Here is a 27,474-nt window from a genome sequence, read left to right on the forward strand (position 1 = left end):
TAATCGTTTATTGCCAAATCGAAACACATACTGGACAAAATTCAAGTATTCAAAACACACACATCAACCCTAAATCATGAGGAAACATACTCAAAACATCATGCATATATTCAAGCCTCACATACTCTTATGAATAGACCCTCATACATACATTACATCACTTGAATAATCCAAAACCCATCATTATGTAGATTACAACCAAACAAACCCAACATAATGCATATGATCATCATACCACTCTTTACAACATATATTTGAATGGTAAAAACCCCAAACAACATACCTTTGTCCTTCCTTATCATCAAAACCTATTATCATAGGATAACCTAACAAAACCATACATACTTTCAAATTATAAACCCAACATAAGCATTACATAAAATCAGAATTGAAGTCATAGGTGAATTGCACATTGGATTGAATAAAAGAGTGCTTAGAGCTCTCAGGAAGACATCCTGATAATATGAATCCCAATCCAGGGTATTCTAAGTCATATTTCAGAACTTTAAATTGACTCTTTCCACTGATTTGTCCAACCAATGTTCATTAACCTATTCATCAATCTAAAATGCACAAACAAATTCAAGAAACACATATTTGAATCAATTTTTATGCATTGGACTGTTCTCTGTCTTGAGAAGACATCTCGATGAAGAATGCTCACTACAGAGACATTTAATTCCAAACGGAACCATAGAAGTGCAGAGTTACAGAATCCAAATCATTTTCTAAACACATAACAAGTACAGAAATCAAAAACAAAGAATAAAATCGAAACGTAAACAAGAACAGAACAAGAACACAAAACTCAACTTTATTAACATGAAAAGAAAATTTTACAAACTACCGGAAATCACCAAGACTCTCGCGGCCTGTCACCCTCGCGATCGTCTCAACAAAATCCAAAAGTCGAGAACTCTACTTCTACGAAAGCGGAAAGGAACCCTAACCTAAAGAGCTTAGAACTATGAACAGAGAGTGTATCTCAAAGTGTGTAAAAGTATTATTTACAAGGTGAAAGCCCTTTTTATAGGGTCAGAAAAACAAAAGAAACTAATGAGGGAAAAGGAAAAGGGAGAAAAATAAAATAGGAGATGGAGAACCTAGTTGTGACGCTTCGAGCTCTCCGCGTGGCATCTCCGGTCAACTCCATTTGCTCGCTGGTCAGCTTCTCCGGGCAGGTTCTTTTCTGATTAAATGGCGAGAACACAAGCTTCATCATCTGGGTCACCATCAAGAGCTATTGAAGCTCTCTTTTTCTTGCGCTCTCTGGAAACAAGCCCTAGAGGTTTTCTTTCTTTTCTCAAAATGAATTTCTCGCGCATTGCAAATGAAAATGAATTTCCAGACCCCTATGGCAGCAGCAGATCCAGCGCTAAAACGGCGTCGTCCCACTTATGTAGGCCCAAATCTAGCGTCAGTCCATTCAGCCCAATGAAGTGTTGGTATGCAGCGGCTAGATCAGCAAACCAAATTCAAATCAGCAGCAACAACAACCCAATTGTCAACTAAGCCCAATTTCCCAGCAGCTCATTTCAATTAAACACCTCCCAATCAACTTCTATTATGGCCCAATCTGTAAAAAAAATCAAACAGCAATTAAGAAAAACAAGAGAAATTATGCAATTAAAACAAAACATTTTTATTGAAAGAATTTCAGAAAAATACTAATTTTCTAATTATTAACAAAAGCTAAAAATTACACCTAAAAACCTCTTTTTAACTAGAATTTTATAAAACTAAAGAATTAAGAGAAAAACATAAAACTAGCCTAATTCTAAGAAATTAAAAACTAAAGAAATCTAAGAAATGATTTTTAACAGAGAAAAATATGTAAATCTAGAGTGTTATCACCTTATTTCCATGCATACACAAACCCTTACTCAACAATAACCACAAATAATCATAACCAAAATCATGTGCACATGCATCAATACAAGGATTATCAATCAAGATAATCAAGAACATATAGCATACAACAACAAACAAACAAAGGTAGGCTTCCCCATACCTTGGCCAATCTTAGACTTTATCTACAACTCCAAAACACTATCAATCTTCTCTTGCACTAAGGTTTTATGCAGTTCTTCCTCTTCTCTCTTAGAAACGCCTCTCTCTCCTTAGGGTACCAATGTGCAACACCTTTTTCCTCTTCTCCTTTTTTATCTCTTTTCCCTCTATCTCTATCTTTTTAGTTTTAATAAATCTCTCACTTAATCTCTAAAAATCCATCAAGATTTCCTCTCCTATTTTATCTCAACTACTTTTTAAAATATCAACAACTACTAAATCCTCATAAGATTCACGTAATCTTCCATTTACATTTCAGATTTTCTATTATTTGCATCCTTTTACTTTCTACACCCCTTAAAATAATTTTTGCACCACTTAATAAAGGTGAAATGACCCTTTTGTTCCCCGACCAAAAATACAATTAAAATCAAAATTTCTATTAAATTCTTCTCCCTAAGAATTGAACCCTCATCCAGTCAATCCTAAACAAACATCTCTACGAATAAACCAACACATCATAATGGTAATGTCACACACACACAAATCACCAAATCACCAAATTAATAACATATCAATCAATTGTTGCACCTTATCAATAATGACACTAAATAATTAACATAACAATTAGTTCTAAGAAACATCTAACATTAAACACCAATTACAAAACAATAATACTCAAGTCTCAAAACCACTTTATTCCCTAACTACTACGTTTTTTTCGAGTCTTACATATTCGCTTTTGATTTAGAGTATTGTTATGCTGTGATTTTTTAGCCATACAACTCTTATTAGTTCACCCTAGGCTAAAGCAACCCAAATAACCTCCTCTAGCCTCTTTCCTCCAAGAGTTGGCCTAACTTCTCTTAGAGAATCATCAAACACCACCTTATTCACCATACAACACCATAAAACCGAGAGCCTTAGCTCACTCACACCAAATTCTGCAAACTTCATCCCTTTACCATCACCATGACTTGTTCTTCTTGTTTTGACCCAACTTAGCTAGGAGGATTGTCATCAGCTTCCTCCACTTGAAGATCAATGTGTGTTTGTCATAAGATGAGTCTTTTGTAATAAGTTTAATAAAGAAGGCAAAATTATAAGAACCAAAACTAGATTTGTATCATAAGGTTACAATAATAAAAGGTCAGGTTCTTGGTTTAGTATGATTTAACAAACAAGATGAAGATGTTAAGACAAGATCGTTTAAGACTTATATCGTATCTTTCAAAAACATCTTTTGACATTTTATCTATCAAAACATATTGAGAACTTGTTTGAGAATTGTTTAGGAATTTATAAATGATAAGTAGTTTATGAAAAAGCTTTGTGAAAACTAAATTCTTTGAAATTTTTTTTAGAAAACACACCAATACATGAACAAACACACGATTGCTCTTTTAAGATTTTATATTCGATCAAAGATTTCCACACAAGCTTATTTGATGTCTATTATAAGTGGTTGTTAGCAAGTAAGTTAAGTATACAAAAACTTGAGGTGCCTATTATTAGTTATTTCAACCTAGGTTTAATTATTCTACAAATCAAACAATATAATCTATAGAGGTGGCAAAACAACTTGATGGATTGATCCACTAACCTACTGTTAATTTGAAAGATTGAGTTTGACATTTTTAACTTACCAACTTGTTTTGATTTGTTTCGCCTAGTTCATCAAACTGATTTGTTCTTTTTAAATTAAAAATTAGAATGATTTTTTTTTTAATTTAAATGATACAAAATAGTGTTGTATTATAACCTAAATTCATTAACACTTATAAACTAAGTTTACATATTGATTTTTATAGGATAATCTAATAGGTAAGTGATAGGCTGTCGTTGAGGCTATCAAATTAATACTACTTTTCAAGGCAACTTCAGTATTGCCAAGTAGTATTTAAGAAAGTAGATAGGGTTAACGTAACCCTGAGTCGTCTCCCAACGAACACGGAATTGCTTTCAAATATCTGACTCTTATGAATGTTATGCAATGCTTATGAATAAAAGTAATGTTTGGAGAATGTTTAAAGAAAATAAGAAACTTAAAAACAGTTACGATGAAATAGGCTAATTCTACTGCTTTTCCAAGATAGATTCATCATCGGTTATTCACGGATAATTGTTCAATTGATTATTGTTTAAGTTTCAAATTAATTAAAGTACATTCTTAATTAATTCGAGGGCGATCATGCATTTAACCAAAGTAAATTCTCAATCAAATGCAAAACCTTTCTAGATTATTCACAATAATTTCAACCAAAGTACATTCTCAATCAAATTCTATTGTGTTTAATCATGTCTATTCTTAAATCTCCTAACCAAATTAAAAGTTAATCAATCAAAGTAAATTCTCAATTGATTATAATTGAAATTATTACTAATCAATCAAAGTACATTCTCAATTGATAGTAAAAACCATTTAATCATATGAAAGTTCCTAAATTAAATCAAAGTAGATTCTCAATTTAAACCTAGAAACCCTAAAACTCATATAATCAATATGCATGTAGATTCAAACATATTATGATGCAAAAATCTTTGCTTTTAACAAGATAGAGAGATGAAAGACATAGAGAGAACAACTTAAATCAATAATCAAAGTAAACAATTGCATTAACTGAACGTAACCTCAGAATCCGTCATGGAATTACAGCAGAATAGCCCTAGATGCTTAGCTCTCCATGAATGGAGTTGAATACAAGATGAAAGAAAAGTGAGAGGAGTATGAGAGAATGAATGAATTAAGTGAAGTCCTCTGGGTCTCTTTAAATAGGACTTGATTGGGCTTGGATTCTGAGTATTCAGTTGATAGAATCTTTTATCTTATATCTTCCAAATAACTAAAAGATTTAGATAATTATAACATTATTTGGAAGATATTTTCTGTTGATATTCCCAAATTAAATTAATTCAACAACTGAATTTTATTTTTTTTATCTTTTCTGACTTCCCAAAATTGCACAAATGCCCTGAAACTTTCTCTATCTGCGCTTTAGCCCCAACTGAATTCTCCAAAATTGCACCAGAACCCCTGTTGACCAGCTTTGACCAGACTTAAGCAGTGTTGACCAGCTTTGACTGAGGAAGGGCGCGACCAATGAGAGCTTGCCACGTGTCATTCCCCTTTCTCCCAAATTAGGGTTCAGATTTGGGCAAAGGCTTGCCGCTGCCGCTTGCTGTTGGAGAAGAATGGTGTTTCTCTTCTCCGTTTCGAATTTGTTCGAGCTTGCCCTGTGCGTGGTGATGGAGGAAAGGTTCACAGCGTGGTGGTGGCACGGCAGTGACGGCAACTGTTGATGGTTGCGTCAATGGTGCGCGAGAAGCGTGGCGTTGCGGCGGCCATGGATGTCGCGCTTTGGTGCTGGCGGCGCGACGAGGAAGATGGTGGCCTGAAGATTGTCCGGTCATGGCAGCGGCGTGATGGTGATAATTTCAGAGGAGGAGAGGCGCTGTGATGGCAGGAGTGGTGGTCGCGGCAACGGCGCGGCGGCTTCGAACCCTTGCGCGAAGGAGAAGGAAGGTGGCGGCGGTCTTGCGGCGTGGTGGCGGCGCGGATGGAGAGGCACCGTGGTGGTCTGTTGATGCGCCGGCGAGAAAGGAAGGAGATGATGTTCTGGCCATGGCGGCGACTTGCGGCATTGGCGGGAGCGGCGGAAGCGGCGGCTGACGACACTGACGGCTAGGGTTTCTGTGGAGAAGGTGGAAGATGATGCTCATGGGTTAGGGCTGACGTGGCATGATCTGGTGGACTCTAGCTTAGGAGGGGTATGGATAGGGAAATTTAGGAGGTGTATTTAGAATAGGGTTACTGTTTGGCTTAGTATTGGGCCTGTTTAAGAGAAGAGGGGTGTATGTAAGGAAATTGGGAGGTGCAAGGGTAAAAGTTGCCTGTTTGGTCCATCTGTACATTATTTTCCAAATAAAACCTGATTTTGGGCCTTGAATTGCCATTTGGACCAATAAAACTTATATTCTCAGTTGCACAAATAAACATTAGAACATCCAAGAATAATTTATGCGCTAAAACTTTACTTTTTACCTCTCTTTATTTCCCAAACCCAATAATTTCAATCATCACAAATTCACTTAAAATCAACCATTTAAACACAATTATCCCATCAAAATTTTAATTTTCAAACATAAATGTGGGCATAAATATGCACTCATCAGTAAGCGTAATAATTCCTTTAATTTATCCAAGAGATATTAATTACCTAATTAAATACTTAGATAATATTTACATAACTAAATGTATTTTTAATATATTTAAAAAAATAACAAAATTATAAAATAAAACTCATTAATCCACTTTTTAAGGGGATAAGTGAGGACTTTCACGCTACCTAAACATAACAAATAAACTCATTTCACATATTTTGTATATGTCAATAACAAGAGAGTTAGTCAAAACCAATCATATTAACCTATTTGTCACCTCTAATAATATATAATATATAAGAAATTAAAACCAAATGTATCAATACATGATTGCTTTGACATTTTTTTAGGTTATCCTACTAATTTTAATTTTAAGAGTACTAACACTTTTCCATTTTCTTAGTCAATGGTCCTAAACAATTTTCTTAGTGATATAGACTCTATCAATTTTTGAACTTTTGTTACACTTCGTATATTTCCTCCTCTTTCTTAACTTATGATATTTTCCCCTTTCTTAGATGTTCCTGATTTTCGATCATATTAAATTTTCTTCACAATATATTCAAAATATTGATCATCATTAGATTAGTGTAATCTTAATTAAGTCTAAGTTTATTTATTAATTTCATTTGTTAGTGGTTACTTTCATGATATTTTGAAATTATATTTAATCTAATACATAACTACACAAAGATAAATTATATACCATTTATCTATACCCGTTTAAGAATGAAACAAGGTTTATCTATTGTAAAGTTATAAACAAGAAACAAAATATAAATTCTCTAATTAGTTATTAAAAGTTTATGAACTTATTTAATTATAAATTATACTCATAAAAAATATTATTTGGGCATCGCCTTAGTCTAATAACTAGTATTGTTTTTTTCATCCATCTTTTTACTTACATTGGCTTCCATTTATTTCGTAATACTGTAATGGATTAATTAATAATTATTTATTAATTAATAACAAATTATGAATAGGCATCTAGATTCTTCCAATTGGTGTGGATATGCTGAGCGCACACGTCCATCTCCCTGTCCTATAATTTTCATTCATCTTTCCTAAAATTTTCACTCCGCGCCAGGTAACTCAATTTTCCCCCTGCTTGTACAATTTCAGTTCGGATCATGTCAATTTTCTCTTTTCTCCAACTATTTCATGGATCTGTTTTTGTTACAAACTGTCTTTATTTTATTCTTCATTTGATCGGTTTTGAGGTTTGAGGTCGGCGTTGAATTATGAATTCTCACATGGGTTTATTTAATTCTCCAGAATTTGGTTATGGAAGTTGTGAATCGCTTAAAATTTGTCAAATTACTTGTACTCATTTTGAGTTAATTTGTTGGTTTGGTGTGATTAAATTTTCTCAAATTTGGTTGTATATGTATCTATAGGAAGTTTTTTAACTTACTCTCTTACGAATTATGATTAAATTTGTGAAATGTGTTGGGATACCTAGCTGCTTTCAGAGTTTTGGAGGTGCCCTTATAAAAAATTGTTCAATTTAGTTTTCCAAATATGAGGGAAGGGGAATTTTTTTGAAGATCAAGGTTAATTTACTCGGTAGTTTAACCCTTCGTGTATCCCTGTACTCACACATAGACAGAGAGAGAGAGAGAGGAGAGAGAGAGAGAGAGAGAGAGAGAGAGAGAGAGAGAGAGAGAGAGAGAGAGAGAGAGAGAGAGAGAGAGAGAGAGAGAGAGAGAGGTGTATTAGGTTTCTATAATATTCCTTCTGGGACCTTGTTTGTACCAAAAGTATAATCAGTGGAAAATGACTAGACCTATTTTGATTCTTGTAGATTAAATATGCAACCTCAATCGAGCCTGCTTAACGTCTCTGTTACATGGAGGGGGAAAAAATTTGTTGTAGAGATGAATCTAGGGGCCAATGTTAAGGATCTAGGACAGGAATTGCAAAAGTTAACTAATATCAATGAAGATACGATGCGGTTCATTATTCCACAAATTTCTGGTAGAGCGTCAAAACTGCTGGCTCCATTTTCAGCGGAGCATGCAGTTTTAAGTCTGCAGGAAGCTTCAATTACTGAGGTACTGCCATTTCTATATTTTCTATCATGTGGGTTAAGATTTAACTACATGAAAAATATTATTCTTATCGACTTCATTCACATGGATATAGTTTTTATTGTTCTGTGAATCATTGCATTGTATTTGCTGCTTTCCTTAATTGTTTTTTTCAGGTCATGCCACGGGTTTCCCCTAGTCCATTGGACCAGAGTTTTATAATACTTTTGTGCTATTTATCTAAAATTCAGGAGTAAATATTTTTCTTGAACCAAACTATCATTAACTACCTATGATGGAACCTCTAATTCTAGGATATGAAATTGATTGTTTGACACACATTCTTCAGCAGACTTGAGTGGATTGGCTGTTTTAAAATGCTATTTGATTAGAGTCGAAGCCTTGAACCCATTAGTCAATTGTCATGTGAAGTTGTCAACAAAAGGTAGCCCAAATCTGCTGGAATGGTGGTATAGTTACATGTTAAGCTTAGTAAGAAGCGTGTGAGCTGGTAGAACATTGTGAGTGAGAAGTTGACTGTTTTAGTGGGGCCTATGGGGCATCAGAAGGGGAGCATTAGTGATAAACATTTTGTCTTAAATGTATGTTGGGAGAGTGACATTTGGGAATATCTTGGGCATTTTCATTAGCCATTATTGAGGAAGATTTACTCTTTGTAATGAGCATTGCTCTTGGGAGTATCTAAGCTGAGACATTCCATGCTGTTACTGTAATTATCATTTCTTTTTATTTCCATTGGTATTTTCAATTATTATCACTATTCTACAAACTATTTTATCATTTTATATTTATTGTTTTGAATACAGAAAGGAAAACAGTGCATGTTGAGGAACACTTTACAGTCAAATAGCGGTGATTTTTATGTTATAATCCTAATTAATTTCAGTGAAAAATAAGACTGATTTATTATTCTCAATCATAAAAAATACATTCTGATACTTTGTATTTGTAATAATCTAATTCTCCTAAAAAGGGAAATAAGGAAACTAGGAAAGTAAAATAAAGGGAACTAGGGAAACTAGGAAAGTAAAATAAAATAAAGATTATATATCTATTTCCTCTAATTAGGAAGATTCTAAAGATATTATCTCAAATTACAACAATTTCTCCACAAGGGGATTCATCGAACTGGTTATTCATATACATCCTTTCTGTTTGTTTTATCAATGCTTGTAATTAGCACCATTGTACCATTGGAAAATGGTTGATATGTTGACTTAATTATTTTGTGTACTATTACCTTAAGTCACTATTTTTATTCCCCAGGCCAGGTCAATTATCATGATGGGTGTGTCAACAAATGAGGTTGAAGAGGTTCTTCAAAGTTCAAAAACAGATTTAAGAATAGCTGGATTTGAGGATGAAGAGAAGAGAATGAAACAAAGAATTTCACACGAACCTCATATTTCATTGAAACTCCCACAAGGGCAGTATATATTTTGTGAATTTCGCACACTTCAAATTCCAGGATTAGAGGTACTATATTGCTACATGATTATTAATGTTTGTGTCCAATAAAAGAATCACACAACTGATATTTATCTTTTAGACCTCTTTATACTCCTGCATTTACATTGTTACTAGTAACTAGTAATAGGGTGTTTTCGTAAAGTATTCCAAGAGTGTAGACATCATTTTACTATGTGATTATTATTGAAAGGATGAAGTTTCTGGGATAGAGGGAGATAATAGAGGCAAGATACTATGAAATTGGCATTGATTTGATATCATATGACTTGTTAGAATGTGATGATAAGATTTATAAAACCTAATGCATTATAAGTTTCCACGATTTCGTCTTGCTCATACTTCTAATAGTCATTTGTTACCTTTTTGTTCATTGTAAAAATCTGCATATGAATTTTGTTTGTTCCTCTAACGTATGTAGCAATATTGTGCCTAATCCCTTCACATGGCATATTAAGTCAGTGCACAAAAATTCTCATTTAATGTGCCTTGTTTTTTAGAAGTGCAATATGTCTCAAGCTAAATTTATTTCTCCTCTTGAAGAAAGATGACAGCTGCATGGAGAAAAGTAACAGCAAAGTGGGTGAAGGGAGGGGCAGCAGCAATGCACATGATAGGAAACCCTAATTGCACCAACCTTATTTGTTTTCTGTGTTTAAAACATAGTTAAAAATTGGGCCAGGTCCAATAAAAATTTAAAACCCACTCTAGTACACACAACATTAAAACACTTTCTCTTTTATTCTTTTCCAGCTGGCCTAACTTACTACCACCAACAGCCACTGCTGCCGCACTTCTCGCCAATGGCCGCTGTCATTGCTTGCAAGTCACCTCCATATCAGTCGTCGGCCAAACCTGTTTTTCTTTTTTCAATTTTTTTTCAAAATCTTTCTTCTTCTCCACTTTCTGATAGGATATACTGTGTATGATAGGAGGAAGCAAATTAAGAAGTAGTTGCTAGCTAGATTGTTAGGGTGAGTGAGTGAGGTTTCCTTTATATAGTTGGGGGGTCCTGGTATGTAGGGGACTTTGGATTAATTTTGTAGATTGAGCTTTAGCTCTCTGGGAAGGGAAAACCCTTGGAGGAGAGAGTGCTCTCCTATTTTGGGTTCTTTTTAGTTTATACAATAAAGAAGATTATTCTTCTTTCTCTTTTCAATTCTAAATTCCTAATAAATTGGTACGACCTGTCGGATCCAATAGTGGTGGAAGCATGGAAGGAAGAGTCAATACTTTGGAGAAGTGGGCCAGTGAATAGAAAAGGGTGATAGCAGAATGGAGAAGAAGTTTCCAAGAATTGAAAGAAATGATATTGGAATACCAGAATCAAGAAAGCGACACAAAAATGATAGTGTGGTAGGTCGTGGTGTGTATGTCAAAACAGTGAAGAAGGGTGAAGACAAAGGAAAGAAAGCCAAATGTGGTGGGAACATTGTGACTATTATGTCTGGGAATAGAGCAGAAGATGCAACTATTTTGAGTGGGGAAAAATTCATTCAAGAATTCAGGATATTGGTGTCACAAACATATAAAACACCAGAAGACCAATGGCAGGGGATATTCCTTTGTAGGGTTGCCATCCAACGTTCAAAACCAGTTGCCACAACAGGAACCACAAGATTGGATTAGAGATATGCAAGTTGCTCTAGAGATGGGAGAAGGGTCAGCAATGAAGAATCACACCCTCTCTAGTGAAGAAAGAACCAAAACAGAAGTGAGATTTGTAATAGAAAAATATATTATGATGGAGGAGGAAGGGGATGTAATAATAAAGGGAGTTGGAGGTGGAGATGCAACTAGGCAACAAGTTTTCACAAAATCAGATTTACGTAATATGAATAAGAATTCATGGTTGAACTTAGATGTGATAATGATTAGAACATCAATGACTTTGGAATTTCGGGATTCCAAATTACTGGGTTCAGAATCTGGTATACAAAAACCACTCTCATATCGACCACCACCCAAACCTCCAGATCTAAAATTGCAGGCAGTAGCTAGTGGGTACCCTTTCGATGATAAGACAATATCACACTAAGGTTGTCTTGCAGCACCGTGTAATGATAGGATATACTGTGTATGATAGGAGGAAACATATTAAGAAGTTGTTTTTAGTTAGGTTGTTAGGGTGAGTTAGGTTTCCTTTATATAGTTGGGGGTCCTGGTATGTAGGGGACTTTGGATTAATTTTGTAGATTGAGCTTTGACTCTTTGTGAAGGGGAAACCCTTGGAGGAGAGAGTGCTCTCCTATATTTCGTGTTCTTTTCAGTCTTTCCAATAAAAAAGATTACTCTTCTTCCTCTATTCAATTTTGGATTCCTAACACTTTCACTATAATTATTTTTCAGAAAAATACCTATTTTTACTATAATATCATTACTTTTGCATTAGAATTACATGTGGTGGTATTATATTTCTTTTGAAAGCATTGTTTCCACCATAATCCATTATGGTTTCCGTTATAACTTTATAAAGGACTTTTGAGTCTCCAACATTTATAACACTGAGGTCATCTAGTATGATCTTTGTTCCGGTACCAATAGTTCCAAGACGCTTAGGAGTCGAGGTCAAACGTAATTTAAATACACCTTCCTTTTTCAATCCTCTAAGGTTCTAAAGTAGACAATACCTCGGATGCAGTGATTGATTCTAATGATGTTATCTCAACGGACTTGAGGTTGGAACAATTTTCATCTAGTCCTTCACACACATCTCGGGAAAGGGCTTGAAACTCTAGTTTCTCAGCTCAATAAGATACCCCATCTTGTTTTTTTTCTTCTCTAGGTCACTAAACTTTCTCTCATAAATATACACGACCCAGAGGTAGATATCAATGATAGAACTTGCAAAATCTACATATTATGCATAAATTGGCTTATCCCACTTCTTACATAAATAAATTTTTCTAACAATATATGATATTGGGTCTTTTCTAGAGGAGAGTTTTCTTCAGTTCCAATTCTATGATTTTGTTCAAAAGGAACTCTTGAGGTTCTATATCCTTACTTGTTTCTTTGAGGAGACCGGACACATATTTTCTTTGGGTAACGAAAATTCCCACTTTTGAAAAAGAATCCTATATTGCAAAGGAATACTTAAGTTTTCCTAAGATTTTCATTTCAAATTGGGTCACCAATTTTTCCTTTAACGCCAGCTTCGCTGTTTCATTGTCTCGTAATAATCATGTCATTACATAGACTAGCAATCAGGTAACTTTGCATGTAATGGAGTGCTTTATGGCTTTGCTTATATCCTAAGGAAATCATCGCATTTGTAAATCTTCTTAAGAAAAAGAGATATATTAATAAGTAACAAAAGTAATATCTAATAGAGGGAAATATTTACTAAGAAATTCCTTGTCAAGTTATATGTTGTGTCCTTATTTGATGTAATAAAATCATATCTCTGACAAGCTATAAGGCTGGAACAAAGGATAGAGTGGTTGGTACTCTCTCTAGTGATGCTTGGTTGAGAGGCACAATTCATGATTCATTGCAAGAAGCCAGGTTTCATGCAGACTTTGAACTATAGATATTGAGGTTGCACTGTATGGGGAGTAGTATTAGATAAAGACTCCACAAAAATTCCCTAAATTCTACAGGAATTTCATGATTCAATGGAGGAATAGAGGGTGAGATCCAAAAATAGAGCTAAGAATGTGATGTTTGTTTAAGAAACATGGCTCACACGCTGTTAGGAATCTTTAGTGTAAGAACCTAACAGTCACCCTCACCACTGATATACACTCACACAAGACAAAAAGAATCAAACAATGGGTATGTTATTCAAGTAACAATCACTAAGTACAAAGTGTAACTCGAGGGCCTAACCCCTCTCACCAAGTTCAAAACCGGTCTGTACAAAGTATACAATTGACTAACTCCCCTACAGAATTACAAAAGGTTTACATTTATAGGCCCGTTGCCCGCCTTCTCCAACTGCTCCACTCTTCGGCTCTTTCACCCCTATCTTATATCCTATCACACGCTATCCTGGGATTTTTACTGCAACCACTTCCAATTCTATGCAATACATGGGTGATGTAGCCATGGGTTTTATAAGATTTATTGAATGTGTCAAAGCGCACAAGGATTTATCTGCTTATTAAAAATTAAGATTACAAAATAAAGAGTAATAAGGGATGTACTCCCTGCTTGTTAGCTGTACATATTTCCTAACTGATTTCATTGGAGAACTACCTAAGGCTATGGGGTGGATAACATAATGGTGATGGTCGATACAATGAGAAAATATGCTCTTTTCTTCTCATTATAAAGGAAAAGACAAAACAGAATGAAATCAGATTTAAATAATCTGGTCTTGAAATTAACTACCCAAATAAACTAGCATAAAGAACAATAAATCAGATCAGATTTGAATAATCTGGTATTGCTCTTAACTAACTAAATTTTATAGAGTCCTTATTTGAAATTCAAATGTGAAGTAAAAGTACATATGCAACTAGCAACATAGACTACTCCAACCAATAGGCAATTTAAGGTGCACCATGACATGATAAACTTATTATTGAATATTTTTATATACTCTTAATTATTATTCGTCTGTGTTAATGATAGGATATGTAATGTATTAGACAATTTGTAGACAGTTTTTAGATAGTTTGGCAAAAATAAAATAGAAGTTCGTATGAAGTGGTTAGGGGTAGTTAGGAGGAGTTTAAACAGAAGTTAGGGGAAGTTTTAATTAGTAGTTAGGCAGTTTTTGTCTTTTAAGGAGGGGGGGGGGGGGGTGTTCTAGTTCTGGTTGTTGAGTGTTTTATTTCTGTACAGGGACTATCCTGTGTAGAAGGGAATGTTTTCCCTTAGATGTTGTTGAATGCTTTCTGTATTTTTCATTCAATAAACTGCTGCCTCACAGTGAGGTTTCTTGTCTCTTTGTGATTGTTTATTTTGAGATAGAATTTAGGTTTCTTGCACGAAGAAACCTAACAAATTGGTCTGACCTGCCAATAGTATATGGAATGATAGGATATGTAATGTATTAGACAGTTTGTAGACAGTTTTTAGATAGTTTGGCAAAAATAAAACATAGAAGTTAGTATGAAGTGGTTAGGGGTAGTTAGGAGGAGTTTAAACAGTAGTTATGGGAAGTTTTAATTAGTAGTTAGACAGTTTTTGTCTGTTAAGGAGGGGGGTGTTCTTGTTCTGGTTGTTGAGTGTTTTATTTATGAACAGGGAATGTCCTGTGTAGAAGGTAATGTTTTCCCTTGGATGTTGTTGAATGTTTTTTGTATTTTTCATTCAATAAACTGTTGCCTCACAGTGAGGTTTGAGTTGTCTCTGTTTGTGATGGTTTATTTTGAGATAGAATTTAGGTTTCTTGTCACCAAGAAACCTAACAGTTAAGCACATGATTTTATATTGACATTGTGGTAATGATATATTGTGTTTTGGTAAAATTTATCATATTATTCTTTGGGACTGGAAAAGCATAACTATGAGTATGATATTTTGCCTTATTAACTGATTGTTTTACTGGTTATCAATTTTCCAATATATTCTTTGCCACCTTTTCTCATAATGTAAAAATTTTAATGGAGGTCTGTCAATCCCTCATGGATGAATTTTCTTTTTCCCTTATTTTCAGTTGAATCCTCCAGCTGCTGAAGCACTTAAAAGAATGCACATGCTTGCTGCAGATCCTGGAATTGTTGCTGTCATGAACAAGGTATACTGCTCATACCCAAATTAATTAGCTGAACTAATATATATTTGTGCTATAATGAAATATGCTGCAAGTTCTGAAGATGTTTTGCATATTATATAGCATCGATGGCGTGTTGGAATTATGACTGAGATGGCTCCTGTTGGTTATGTTGGTGTGGACCCAAAATGTATTCTTGGTTTTAACAAGGTATTGGATTCCACAAGATGACAAAATAGGGCATTTTAAGTGTTTGTCATTGTCCTGTTGTTGAATTCTCCTTTCTCCTTTCTGTTTTCATTCTTATTACAGAACCATGGAGAGGAAATATCACTGCGCCTAAGGACTGATGACCTCAAAGGTTTCAGGAAATATGAAAGCATCAAGAAAACTCTACTGCATGAACTTGTAAGCTATAGCATACACCTGAAGTGCAATTTTTTTTCTTCTATTGATCCTAAAGTAATTGAAGTATGAAATAAGGTAAAGCATAAATTTCTACTGTCTATTTCACAAATGGAAGTTACTGAACAAACTTATTTCAGGCACACATGGTATACTCTGAACATGATGCGAACTTTTATGCTCTGGATAAGCAGGTGCGTTCATAGGCTTGAATGTTTGGCTGTCTGTCCGTTATTATACTCTGCTTTACTGCCATATGATGATTTTGTTTGTTCTTTGACAGTTAAATCAAGAAGCGTCTAGTTTAGATTGGACCAGATCTGCAAGCCACACTTTGAGTGGAGTAAGGAATACTTCAACCTATGAAGATAACATTATAGCTGACAAAAGCAGTATTCCTCAAAAGCTTGGAGGTAACAGGACAGATCAGCTAATAAGTGCACGTGAATCTTCAGTTGCTGCTGCTCACCATCGATTGGCTAATGTTTCTCCAAACAAGCTGGGAGGGTCTGAATTAAATCAAGAGCTGGATCCTGGTTATTCTAGTCATAGTTTGAGTGAAAACAAATCTGATTGTATGATATCTGCCTCCAAAGAAATCGAAGATATTGAAATGGCTGTCACTGAGAACAAAGAATATAGAGGTGAGCCGGACCCTGATGATCATATTATCAATGGAATGAATCACGAGCCTGATCCAGATGATTCTCATCACGGTAAAGTTGTTGATTATGATGTTAGTTCAGAAATAGCAGATAGAAAGACTTCTGAACAACCTAATGATTTTGGTGTAAGGCAAGTTTTGTATTCTGAGACAAGTACTGGTAATATGGTAGCATCATACACATCCATTTCCAATCAAGATACTTCAGAAGCATCTACGGAATCTATTGCTCCAATTATAGGTAATTGCTCGCCAGTAATATGTAGTTTGTGCAGGCATATCCAGTCAAGGATGAGCATTCTATAATCATAAACCTAACAATGATTACTTGGAACCAGAAAACATCAATCTAAAACATGGAAACTTTTGGACTAAAGGATTGAACACGCGCACACATTTTTTACTAGAATAATCTGATTTATAGACCATATTTGAAGAACATGCATCAACTGCACAGGGTATTCCCTACTGAGGTGCCTCCACCTTCTATACCTTACACAAACAAGTTTGACATTTTAACTCCCTTATAGGTTTGTCACTACAGGTAGATAATACTAACTGGCATAAAACATTACTGCCTACTACTGAATTAACACAAACACATAACTATGTCTTATGGATTCTGAAAAGTAAAAGTGTAAGACTATTTATAGAGTCTAGCTAACTGATTGGTGAAGACCAGCTGTAACTAGCTACTTATAATTACACCAACAGAAAGGAAATTATACAATACAGACACATGTATGTTGGATGCTAGCAACTTGATTAAGTATACTCATACTCCTCCTTAAGCTTGTGGTGGCTAAAATCTAGGTAAAGTGTAGAAGAGATAAAATCAATTTGTATATTATTGCTCACTCTGTCTAAAACTTCCTACGAGAAGAACCACTCACTATATGTGATACAATGATCTCAGTCTCAAGTCCCAAATTCCACCTCCTTGCCCCCAAACACGTGCTCACCTCCCTTCTATATTCTCCACTTCTTTCTCTTCAAAATAGAAAGTATTCCTTCACCAGATCCTACCTACCACTCAACAATTCAATTAGGTTCCTAATCATTGGGTGTGTGCTGGTGGACCCTAAGGATACATCTTAGTGAACTCCCCACTTTACCTTTTTTCCTTTAAACTTATACCAGTATCAACTCCATCCCCTATAATTTTCACCTTGTCCTCAAGGTGAAGTTCAGGGAAGTAATTCCCCATCTTTTGTAGAGATTCCCATGAATTTTCACATGATGGCATACCCTTCCATTTCTTTAACACTTCCAGGGTCTTTCCTTCTCCTTCTCTAAGAGCTAGAATCTCTTTTGGTTGCATTTCTAGCTCCCAATTCTTAGTTATACACGAGGAAGTTGCTGCACCATTACCTCTATTGACACAATTGGCCTTTAATAAGGAAACGTGAAAAACTGGATGGACCTTGCTACCTTTTGGCAACTTCAATTTATAAGCTACCTCTCCCACTCTTTCACTTATTTCATAGGGCCTATAATATCTAGGACTTAGCTTTTGATTAATTCTCTTGGCTAATTTTTTTAGCTTATAAGGTTGGATCTTCAAGTAAACCCAATCTCCAATCTTGAATTCCACCTTTCTTCTATGCTTGTTTGCTTGCTGTTTCATGAAGTTTTGGGCTTGCAAGAAGTGGTCTCTGAGTTTAGTTAACATTGCCAAGGTTTTGTCCCTGTCATGCATCTGAGATGGGTCTCCAAGCACCTATTCACCACCTCAGTTTAATCAAATGTTTGAGGATGGTAAGTTGAGCTAAATTTTAATTTAGTCCTGGCCAATTTGAACAACTCTATCTAGAAAGAACTCATGAAGACCCTGTCCCTGTCTGAAACAATTGACTCTGGAAATCCATGTGGCTTTAATTCTCTTTTCTCTTTTTCGGCTAGAGGACTAAACATGATGTTCGTAACACTAGTGAATTAATTGTGCTTTATCTATAAACGTTATTCCATTGAGATCGTTTACACAACTAACTCAATATATCCAAAAGGTGTGTGTGTGTATGTGTGTGTATATATATATATATATATATATATATATATATATATATATATATAGGTAGGTAGGAACCCTTTGACAATGCTTGCTAATGACTCGTTGTTGACTTGTGTGTATGATGATCACTTTCATCAAGAATGAATCGTTTAATAAACAAACTTTAACACAAACAATTTTTATACTAGTTCACTTGTTAGAGCTACATCCAGTTCTCGTCTAATTTAACTTAGAGGGTTCCATTAAGTATTCAATGAAGTACAATTGAGTGTTTTAAACCACTCCTGAGGTCCCTAGTCGTATTGAGTAACCATTGTTACTTTTGATTAGTTGAGTTTCACCCACTCCTGGTTGCGTTATATTATTCACCACTCCTGGTATTCCTATACGCTTTTGGTATCACACTGATACACTGTTTAGTTGAGTTTCACCCACTTCTGGTTGTGTATTATTCTTTACCACTCTTGGTATCCCTAGTCAGCGAATAACCTTTTGTTACCCTAGACTAGTTGAGTATTCACACCACTCCTGGTACTAGACAATTCTAGTATCCTTCGATACGCTGCCCAGATTTCCAAAGTTACTAGTGTTTTGATTCTCTCTAGAATTGCAATCAAATGATTGTTTACAAGTCGTTTAGACTATTACTCTCGTAGAGAGGATGTTTCTCTCTTCACTCTTTTCTCTCTTACAAAAGTAAGCAAATATTACAATAAAGTTTGAGAGAACTTCTCAATGTTTCACTCTATTACTCTCTCTTCTTTATTCATACAAAGTAAGTGTATATTCTGATGAAGCTTGAGAGTATTTCTTTTCTTGGGCTCTTGTCTTTCTCTATATCCTTGGTTAGAAGAATTTTACTCTAATAGCTCAAATATTCTTTTCTTCTCCATAATCATCTTCTTCTTCTTGTTGATCTTCTTTTTATACACCTTTGTTAATATGGCCGTTTTGATGACACTTGTCTTGAAATTTCATAATATGACCGTTTGACGAAGTTGGTCTCGAGATCTAATCACTTCTGGCATAGGCATAGGTGTTTGTCATAGGGTGGAGTCTTTTTGTCAGAGCAGACATGTTTTTCAGAATTTTATCAAAAGCAGATTTGACTTCTCATTTGGTATTACTTTTGATGAAAAGATCATTCTTCTTTCCAACTTCATTTTTGATTCTCATGAGACAGGGCAGATGAACACTTGTAGTAGTTGTCCTGCAAGAGATAGAGCGGATGTGTATACAACAAATGGGTCTTATTTCCTATTTTCCTTGACATTTTTAACTGTTGAGCATTTAATGTTGTTTAAAGTTTGTTCAAGGTTTTATGCTTTCTATTGTTATATTAAGAGTGTGTTTGATATCGTTTAGCCTACAAGAGGCTTTTTCTTGGTTAGTGTTTTACTTGTTATTTTTAGCATTTGTTAGAAGTAGGTTGTATTTTGTTTTAGGTCACGATTACCTAAGGCGAGAACATTTTGTGAATGTCGTCCACTTCTGATCCATTTAGGGTTTAGATGGATGCGTGTAGTACATTCATCAAATATCTTTTATCACTTTTGTTGTTTTTGAACGTTGAGCATTTAATGTCATGTAATGCTTGTTCAGAGCAACAAATTGCTTTTTACATTTTCTACCATTGAGGTAGCGTTTATCAATTAAGCTTTTCCCTAAGATATCAAGGGTTAAGTAAGAACTTCCTCGTTGGATGAAGTGATAGTTTTAGCTCATGGTGACTGATGTAAACGCTTTTTGTGATGTTTCCTTTTTAGAGCAAGAGCGTTTAGTAGGTTATGTTTTCTTTTTTGTTTTTGGTTTATGCTTTTTAGGGTTTTTTTGTCAAAGACATAGTTTTGACACTTTTTATCTTTTTCCCGAGAGTTTAGTAGATTATGTTTTCTTTTATGTTTTTGGTTTAAGCTTTTAGGGTGTTTTTTTTTGTCAAAGACATAGTTTTGACACTTTTTCTCTTTTTCCTGAGAGTTCAACTGTATACCCCTTGGATACAAGATAGTTTCTGCGTTTAGCATAACTCTCTTAGACACTTTTGACTTGTTAGTCATTTAGCACTACGTCTGAGTGTTTTGACTTAGGTGTTTTTGTGTTTTCTACAATCCTAAGTGTTTCCTAAGGTTTTTCTATTGTTGGCCTAATTCTAACATTTTATTCATGTCATATTTTTATCTTGGGAGGTCGTCTACAAACTTTCTTTCCCAGTGGATTATTAGTTGATTGAATATGATAGACTTGTTGTGTGGACACTTGTTCTTTCATACTTAGGGTTCCTGCCCTAACGTTTGGTGTTTGGTTTACATTCTACTAGCATAACCAAAACTTTTTTTTTTCATGTTGTTTGGTTAAACTTCAAAACCAAAACTACTTTGTTTCATGTTGTTTGATTAAACTTCAAAACCAGGGTTCTATAGACGAGCTTGTCTTGTCTTAACAATCTCTCCCTTTTTGATGTCTAACAAATATACATGCTAAACAAATAGTTCTACTAGTATATTTCTCTCCCCCTTATTTGTAAAAGATCAAAAAGGCTTAGAGAAATACATTGTATAGATTTGCTTAAGGATTTCTAGGTTGTGAATTACTGAGTTTGGGTCCTGGTAAGCTCTAGGTTGTGAACTACTTCATTTTATATTGATTGATTAAACTTCAAAACTGAGGGTTCTATAGACGAGCTTGACTTGTCTCAACAACAAACTTGAGTAGGATTAGAAGAGATATAACAAGGCTGCTGCATAAAAGCAGTTTTCTTCAAGTTCACCATGCAAAAAGGCATTATTAATATAAATTTGTCTAATGGACCGATGAAGACAAATAGCAAGAGTGAGTATAATCCATATAGGAGTAGGTTTGACCACAATACTGAAGATTTCTGTGTAGTCAAGGCCAACAATGGTGAAAGCCCTTAGCAACCAAGCCATCTTTGTATTTTTGGAGAGTGCCATTTGCATGATAAGGGAGCGCCTTTGGAAAGATCCACGAGTGTCCAAGTGCCATTTTCAAAAAGTGTTGTATTTGGTTTGCGTTGCATTAAACCAATCAGGATTAGACAAGGCTTGTTTAATAGTACATGATACCTGAAAAAGTCTAGGTTTGTAAATACCTGATTTTGACCGTGTGATCATAGGGTGAGTGTTGGAAGGTGGAGAGATCATATCAGTAGTGGTATCCGAGTAAGAGCTATCTTGGTTGAAGGATGATGAGTTGTTAGTAGTAGGAGAGGTTGAGGACATGTTGAGTGAAGCACCATCATGTGAAGTCTGAGGTAAAGGGGAAAATCTGGGTGGTGTGTTGGCAGCAGCGTGAATGCAGTGTTGTGTGTGGGCACAGGCTGTGTGGCATGTGAGCATTGTGTTTTGATTGAGATAAAGCGGGCGTGTTAGTAAAAGGTTGTTTAATAGAAATAACTATACTAGTTGGTGTATCAGAAAAACTACTTTTGTATTTTTGCACAAAAGGGTTATTAGATAAAGTTGTTAGGATATTTATCTTATTTTATCATCGTTACAGTGTGTCAAGGGTTACTTTATTTATCAGGATTATATTGTATCTAGGATTACCCTATTTATCATGATTATATTGTGTCTAGGGTTACCCTATTTATTATGTACTTTTGTATCAATTTATTCTTATAAATAAAAGATCATGAGAGGGATGAATCAAGCCCTCTAAAATTATTTTAGAATTTAATTCTCAAGTAAAGTAAAAGGGAAAACAGTTTCATTAAAAAGCACATGTGAGATATAAACTGTCAAAAGGTGAGAGACAAAAATACCCTTTGGTTTGAGAATTATAACCTAGAAACAAACTCATTGTGGATCGGAAATCAAATTTTTGTTTGTTATAAGGACGAATTAAATGGTAACAAGCACAACCGAAAACCTTTAAGAAAATCATAATTTGGAGTTTTATGCAAAAGCTTTTTATAAGGAATAAGGTTATTTAAAACAGGTGTTGGGAGATTATTAAAGATATGAACAACACTAACAAAAGCTTCACCCCGAAACTTTTTAGGCAATGAAGCCCAAACAATGAGAGATAGACCAATATCATCCACATGCCTATGTTTTCTTTCAATAGGCCATTTTGTTGGTGTGCGTATAGACATATGAGCCTATGTTAGGATATAGGGTATTTGGGATATAAGGGTATAATGGGAAATGGGATTAGGATAGAAGGTAGAGGAATTGTATAAATAGATTGTTTGGATAGTTAGAAGGTAGTTTTTGAGTACATTGTTTGTTAACAGGCCATTGACCTGTGAAGAGGGTTATGCCTCTGGATCTTGTATACACACTATTTTTTCTGTTAATAATACACAATTCACCATATATTTCTCTCTGTTTTCTGTGTGAGGGAGTTCTTGATTAGGTTCCCAGTTTAGGAACCTATCAGCCTATGTCTAATATTGTGTGGACAAGTGAGATATTTTGGAAGACATAAGAATTTCTTAGCATTGTCAGTTTGAATGGCTTTTAATTTGTGATTAGTTTGATTTTCAGCAAAGGTTTTTAAAAAGGATGAAAATAGCTTAAACTTGAGATGTAGAATGAAGAAGATAGATCCACGTAAATTTAGAACAAGCATCTAAAAAGGTTATGTAATATTTTGCACCACTAGTACTAGGCATAGGGGCAAGACACCAAATGTTAATGTAAACCAAAATCTAAGGAGTTTTATAAGATGTATCAGATTTGGAAAAGGGAAGCTGATGCATTTTTGGTTGAACACAAGTATCACATAACACATTAGAAAAAGCAGTATCAAGTTTGCTAACATGAATATTGTTTTGTTTCAACACTTTTTGAATATTTTGATAAGAAGCATGCGCAGGGTGGGAATGCTATAAAGAAACTATAGAATTTACAGAAGTGTGATTAAGATTCAAATTGGGAGAAGAGCAAAAGGGGTAAAAAAACATAAAATCCATCTTTTAGGAAGCCTTAGATCTGTTTTTTTCCGGAGTTTTATCATAGTAGACATTAGAATGAAATTCAAAATATACATGACTGTCTTTGGTAAATTTGGAAACATCAATTAGATTTTTTGAAATATGAGAAACTGATAGGATATAAGGAGTGCAGAGTGAAACAGTTTAAAAATTAGTTGTTTGGGGGGCCTTTATAAGATAGGCAGGGAGGTCTTGTGTGGGGAGAGTTTTTTATATTAGTTGTGTTGACAGGAGATTGTTCCTATGGAGGAGGGAGAGTGGTCCCTTGAGAGTTAGGTGTTGTACCAGTGTATCCCTTAGGAGCCGGATCCTTGGCAGAGGAGCGAGATGGAAGCAAAAATGAATGCGCTGGAGGGAAGGTGTGATACTGTGGAGATGTGGGCCAACAAACAGAAAATGGTGCTAGTAGAATGTTGAAGAAATATCCAAGAAATAAAAGAAATGCGGCAGAAATCCAAGAATCACAAAAGCAGAAAGAAGTAAGAAATATGTCAGGAAAGGAAAAAAAGAGGGAGCTTGTTCCAGATTCTAAGCTGAATCTTTAAAGATTTTACCTTGGCTCTGGATTGAGATGCATGACAAACAGGCAGCTTGTTCCAGATTTGGGAAGCAGTGGTGAGGCCAACCATTTGAGTGAGAACAGACGTGTCCATAGAAGCCACAAGCCAAGCAGCCAAGAATTGATCTTGTTGCTCATATTGGAGATAGGCGGGATTAACAATGCTGTGAAGGGCATCATCAGGATTAAGGTATTTGGGTGGGGTATCTTGACCATCCAAGAATTTGATAAGTTGTAATCCTGTGATTGTGGCAGATCAAGAAGTTTTCAATGGTAAGTTTGAGGGAGGTAGGTGTATTGAAAGTGTGAGGGTGGTAGGAGGTAACGGTGGTGGTTTTGGAGTTGTGGGTTCAAAAGCTATGACAGTAGCTATGATTTCCATGTAAGGAAAAGATACAGAGAGAGGGAAAGAATATTAAATAACTGTGAAAAGTATCTTACAAAGAAAATGTTAACTAATCTATTTACACTGAAGAGAAGACACACATATATATATATAGAGAAGGAAGAGTAACTGATAATAACAGAATCAGTTACACTGCTGTGTTATCTCATTAAGAAAGGAATTACTGACAGCAATTTTTTTAGTATACTGTTAGGATATAAGGAGGAGAAGCTAGTTATGGTATTTGAAATATTAATTAGCTAGTTGTATCTGTGTTTGTAACAGCATATGTCATTTACATTCCAACCTAAGGGGGAGTGTTAAAGATTTTAATATGTAAATAGGAAAATATTATATAGTCTTAACTTTGGGATTATGTCTTATATTTCTTTTGTTTTCTTGAATTTTATCAATAATATTGCCTAAATAGAGAATCGTGTGTATGAGGTCTCGTAGCTTGAAGCATTTGTTTTTAACAAGCTGCTAACCTTCTGTCCCAACTGTTGCTTCATTGAATTGGTTCCGTGTTCTACCTAAATATTGGATATTAAGTTAATGAAACAAATGTTTACAACCAACCTGCACATGGGAAATCTTATGTAGAAATAAATCTGATGGCAGAAACTGTTCCCAATGATGTTCCCACACCAGAATTGTCTACATTACAAACTAATGAGCCTGATCCTGATGATCAAGAATTTCAGAGAATAAATGATACCTCAACTGCTGTTTGTAACCGTTTGTTGAAGGCTGTGGAAATGCTAAGACGTGAAGTTAGTGCAATGCAAGCCACTTCGATCCTTCACACTCTCCTGAAAATAATTAGGTATGCATATGCAAATGTTGGTTGAGCTCTCAATGAACGGCTTGCTTTAAAAGTTTTCAGAAAGTACTTCTAGTAATTCTATGTGTAGTTATGCTTGAAGCTTTTCCTTTTACGTATATCATTGCTTCAATCTGATTGCAGGAATGTGATTGAACACCCTTTAGTGGAAAAGTACAAGAGATTGCGGAAGGTACATATAACTCATGTTACCTCTTGGCATGCTTCCCGAAACAATTTTATATCTTAAGATTAACTTTGTTAGATATATTATTTTTATTTTTTATTTTTAGTTAGTTTGTTATTATTTCTTATTTGTATTTTAGGTTTAAATCATATATGTTCTATTATAAATACAATATTTTATGTATATATTAAACACAAAGTAGATTAATCTCACATATAGTTTTCATCGTATTCAACAAACTTCAAAATAAAAATTGATATCTATATAACGGATATTTGATTGCAGGCTAATCCAATCATTGAGAGGAACATCCTAAATAATAAAGGTTTGTACTTTCTGACCATGAATAATAATTTAGTAGTGCTTGTATAGAAGTTATTTTCTTATGTACAATGAAAGAGCCTAGAGATTAGGCATATGATTCTGATAAAATCTAAATAGTAATCTCTTGATTAGAGACTATTTAGAACTAATTTATCTTGTACATAGAAATGTGTAAGCAATTATTACAATTTCTTAAAGTAACTTTTTCTATAAGCTGATGCTAATATTATATATGCTCAAATTTGGGCTGTTATCTTTTTCATTTTTGCTGCTACAGCTGCCTTGGAAATTCTATTTCTGGTCGGCTTCAGCGAAGATGTTATGTTTGATAATCTTGGAAAGGAAGATGCTTACTTGGTGTTAAAGCGAAATGATCCTGGCTTATTATGGCTTGCTAAGTCAACCCTTGAATCAAGCACAGGCTTAGCTTGCTAGCGCAGAAAACGGTTCTGAAAGGCAAAGCAAAATTGTACGTCAAAGTATCTTAAAAATTTCCATTGTATATGAGTTTGTAAAGTTTGTCAGTTTCTCTATTTATAGTCACTATCCAATAGATAAAATTAAACACAGAAACATAAGGAGAAGGAAGAACTACATTTGAAGTTCAAACGGAAACCTGGTACTCTCTATCGGTGGTAATATTCGAGTTGTTCATTGCACAACGTTAGATGTCATTTTGTTGTATTTTATTGAATGTATATACATTTCATGAATAAAGGGAAATCCATGAAGTGTTGTTTGTTTAGTATTGACAATTGGAAAAGAATATGGATATTGCTTTCTACACCTTATCAATATTTTAATACACCCTATCATTTCTGGAATTTATTTTCCGGAACACAATTAACATATTCGAAAATTCTTTTCCAGTAAGCGATAATCACTCTTTCCTGTTATACGAAAAAAAAAAAATAATCTGCGGTAGCTTTTTGATGGGGGAGACAGAAATTTGATAGTGGTAGGAAGCAATACCCAAAATTCTTAGGATAGGAACGTAGAAGGGTAGGCAGCAAACTGCAAAGGATTACATTGTTTAATTTATGGTTCTGTTATGTGTAGCTTATCATGCTTGTGTTTTTTATTTTTTGGTTGAAACATATTTTTAGTTCTTTATAAATAGGTTAAACGTTTTCGGAAGTTTCTATTTATGTGGAATTTTTTAAGTTAGATTCTCGTCTTATAGGTTTTTTCAATTTAGTCATTTATATTGAAAAATTGACTCAATTAGGTCTTGCCGTTAAATTAGCTTAACGGGTTAAGTTTTTTATGAGCTGGACGTTGACGTGGCCAGTTTTTGTCACATCACTCTTGTCACGTCAACATCATCTTTTCCAACAACAAAAACCCTAATTTTCCTCAAGAGTCTAACCCTAGCCATCGCGAGCAAACCCTAGCGTCGTCGCTGTAAAGCCGCTGCGAAGCCTTCAGTCTTGTCGTCACCATCTCGCTGTGCTGCAATTGTGAAGTCACCGTGAGAATGCTAGTAGCGCTAGTAGCGCCTTCGCTGCACCGCCACCATTAACACCACCTTCTTCGCGCATCCACCATCTCGTCGCGCCTCAATATTGTCGATGCATAGAAACCCATCAACTGCCACCACCTTTAACAAATTGAGAACTTGGATTCATGGTCGTGATTCGCGCCATCCTCGGACCGCCACAACGCCTCCATCTCTTTCCACCACTGTTTCCTAATCACGAGCGGCTCTGCAACACTATTTCATCTCCATCAACGCAGAACCCTAAATCGCGTTAAACCCTAGTCGTGCAAAACCCAGAATCGCGAACTCCTTGCGCCGTCGT

At 34.9% G+C, this 27,474-nt stretch overlaps 1 protein-coding gene across 4 annotated transcripts; it reads left to right on the forward strand.

Annotated features, from left to right (window-relative positions):
• Positions 1-7,137: 7,137 nt before the first annotated feature.
• On the forward strand, positions 7,138-26,417 carry LOC124825334 (zinc metalloproteinase-like protein). 4 transcript variants are annotated; one of them, XM_088099574.1, is made up of 12 exons: positions 7,138-7,261; positions 7,979-8,228; positions 9,492-9,701; positions 15,301-15,381; positions 15,481-15,567; positions 15,670-15,765; positions 15,903-15,956; positions 16,046-16,667; positions 24,960-25,164; positions 25,306-25,354; positions 25,634-25,673; positions 25,950-26,417. In XM_088099574.1, the coding sequence occupies exons 2-12, from the start codon at positions 7,986-7,988 to the stop codon at positions 26,105-26,107; spliced, it is 1,845 nt and encodes a 614-aa protein (XP_087955700.1). In that variant the 5' UTR covers positions 7,138-7,261; positions 7,979-7,985; the 3' UTR covers positions 26,108-26,417. The 4 variants fall into 4 exon arrangements, with proteins under 4 accessions (XP_087955700.1, XP_047153889.1, XP_047153887.1 ...); XM_047297931.2 differs by lacking the exon at positions 7,138-7,261 and having other exon boundaries at positions 7,276-8,228; positions 16,046-16,478; positions 16,563-16,667; XM_047297933.2 differs by lacking the exon at positions 7,138-7,261 and having other exon boundaries at positions 7,275-8,228; positions 16,046-16,478.
• The last annotated feature ends 1,057 nt before the right edge of the window (positions 26,418-27,474 follow it).

The sequence above is a fragment of the Vigna umbellata genome, chromosome 9 (assembly GCF_029865625.1).
Source record: "Vigna umbellata cultivar VRB3 chromosome 9, Vumbellata_1.0, whole genome shotgun sequence".
NCBI lineage: Eukaryota > Viridiplantae > Streptophyta > Magnoliopsida > Fabales > Fabaceae > Vigna > Vigna umbellata.

Coding starts and splice junctions, on each gene's coding strand:
- LOC124825334 (XM_088099574.1), top strand. CDS start 7,986: ATGCAACCTCAATCGAGCCTGCTTAACGTCTCTGTTACATGGAGGGGG. Junction 15,382..15,480: donor TTGTTGCTGTCATGAACAAG/GTATACTGCTCA, acceptor CATATTATATAG/CATCGATGGCGTGTTGGAAT. Junction 25,674..25,949: donor GAACATCCTAAATAATAAAG/GTTTGTACTTTC, acceptor TTGCTGCTACAG/CTGCCTTGGAAATTCTATTT.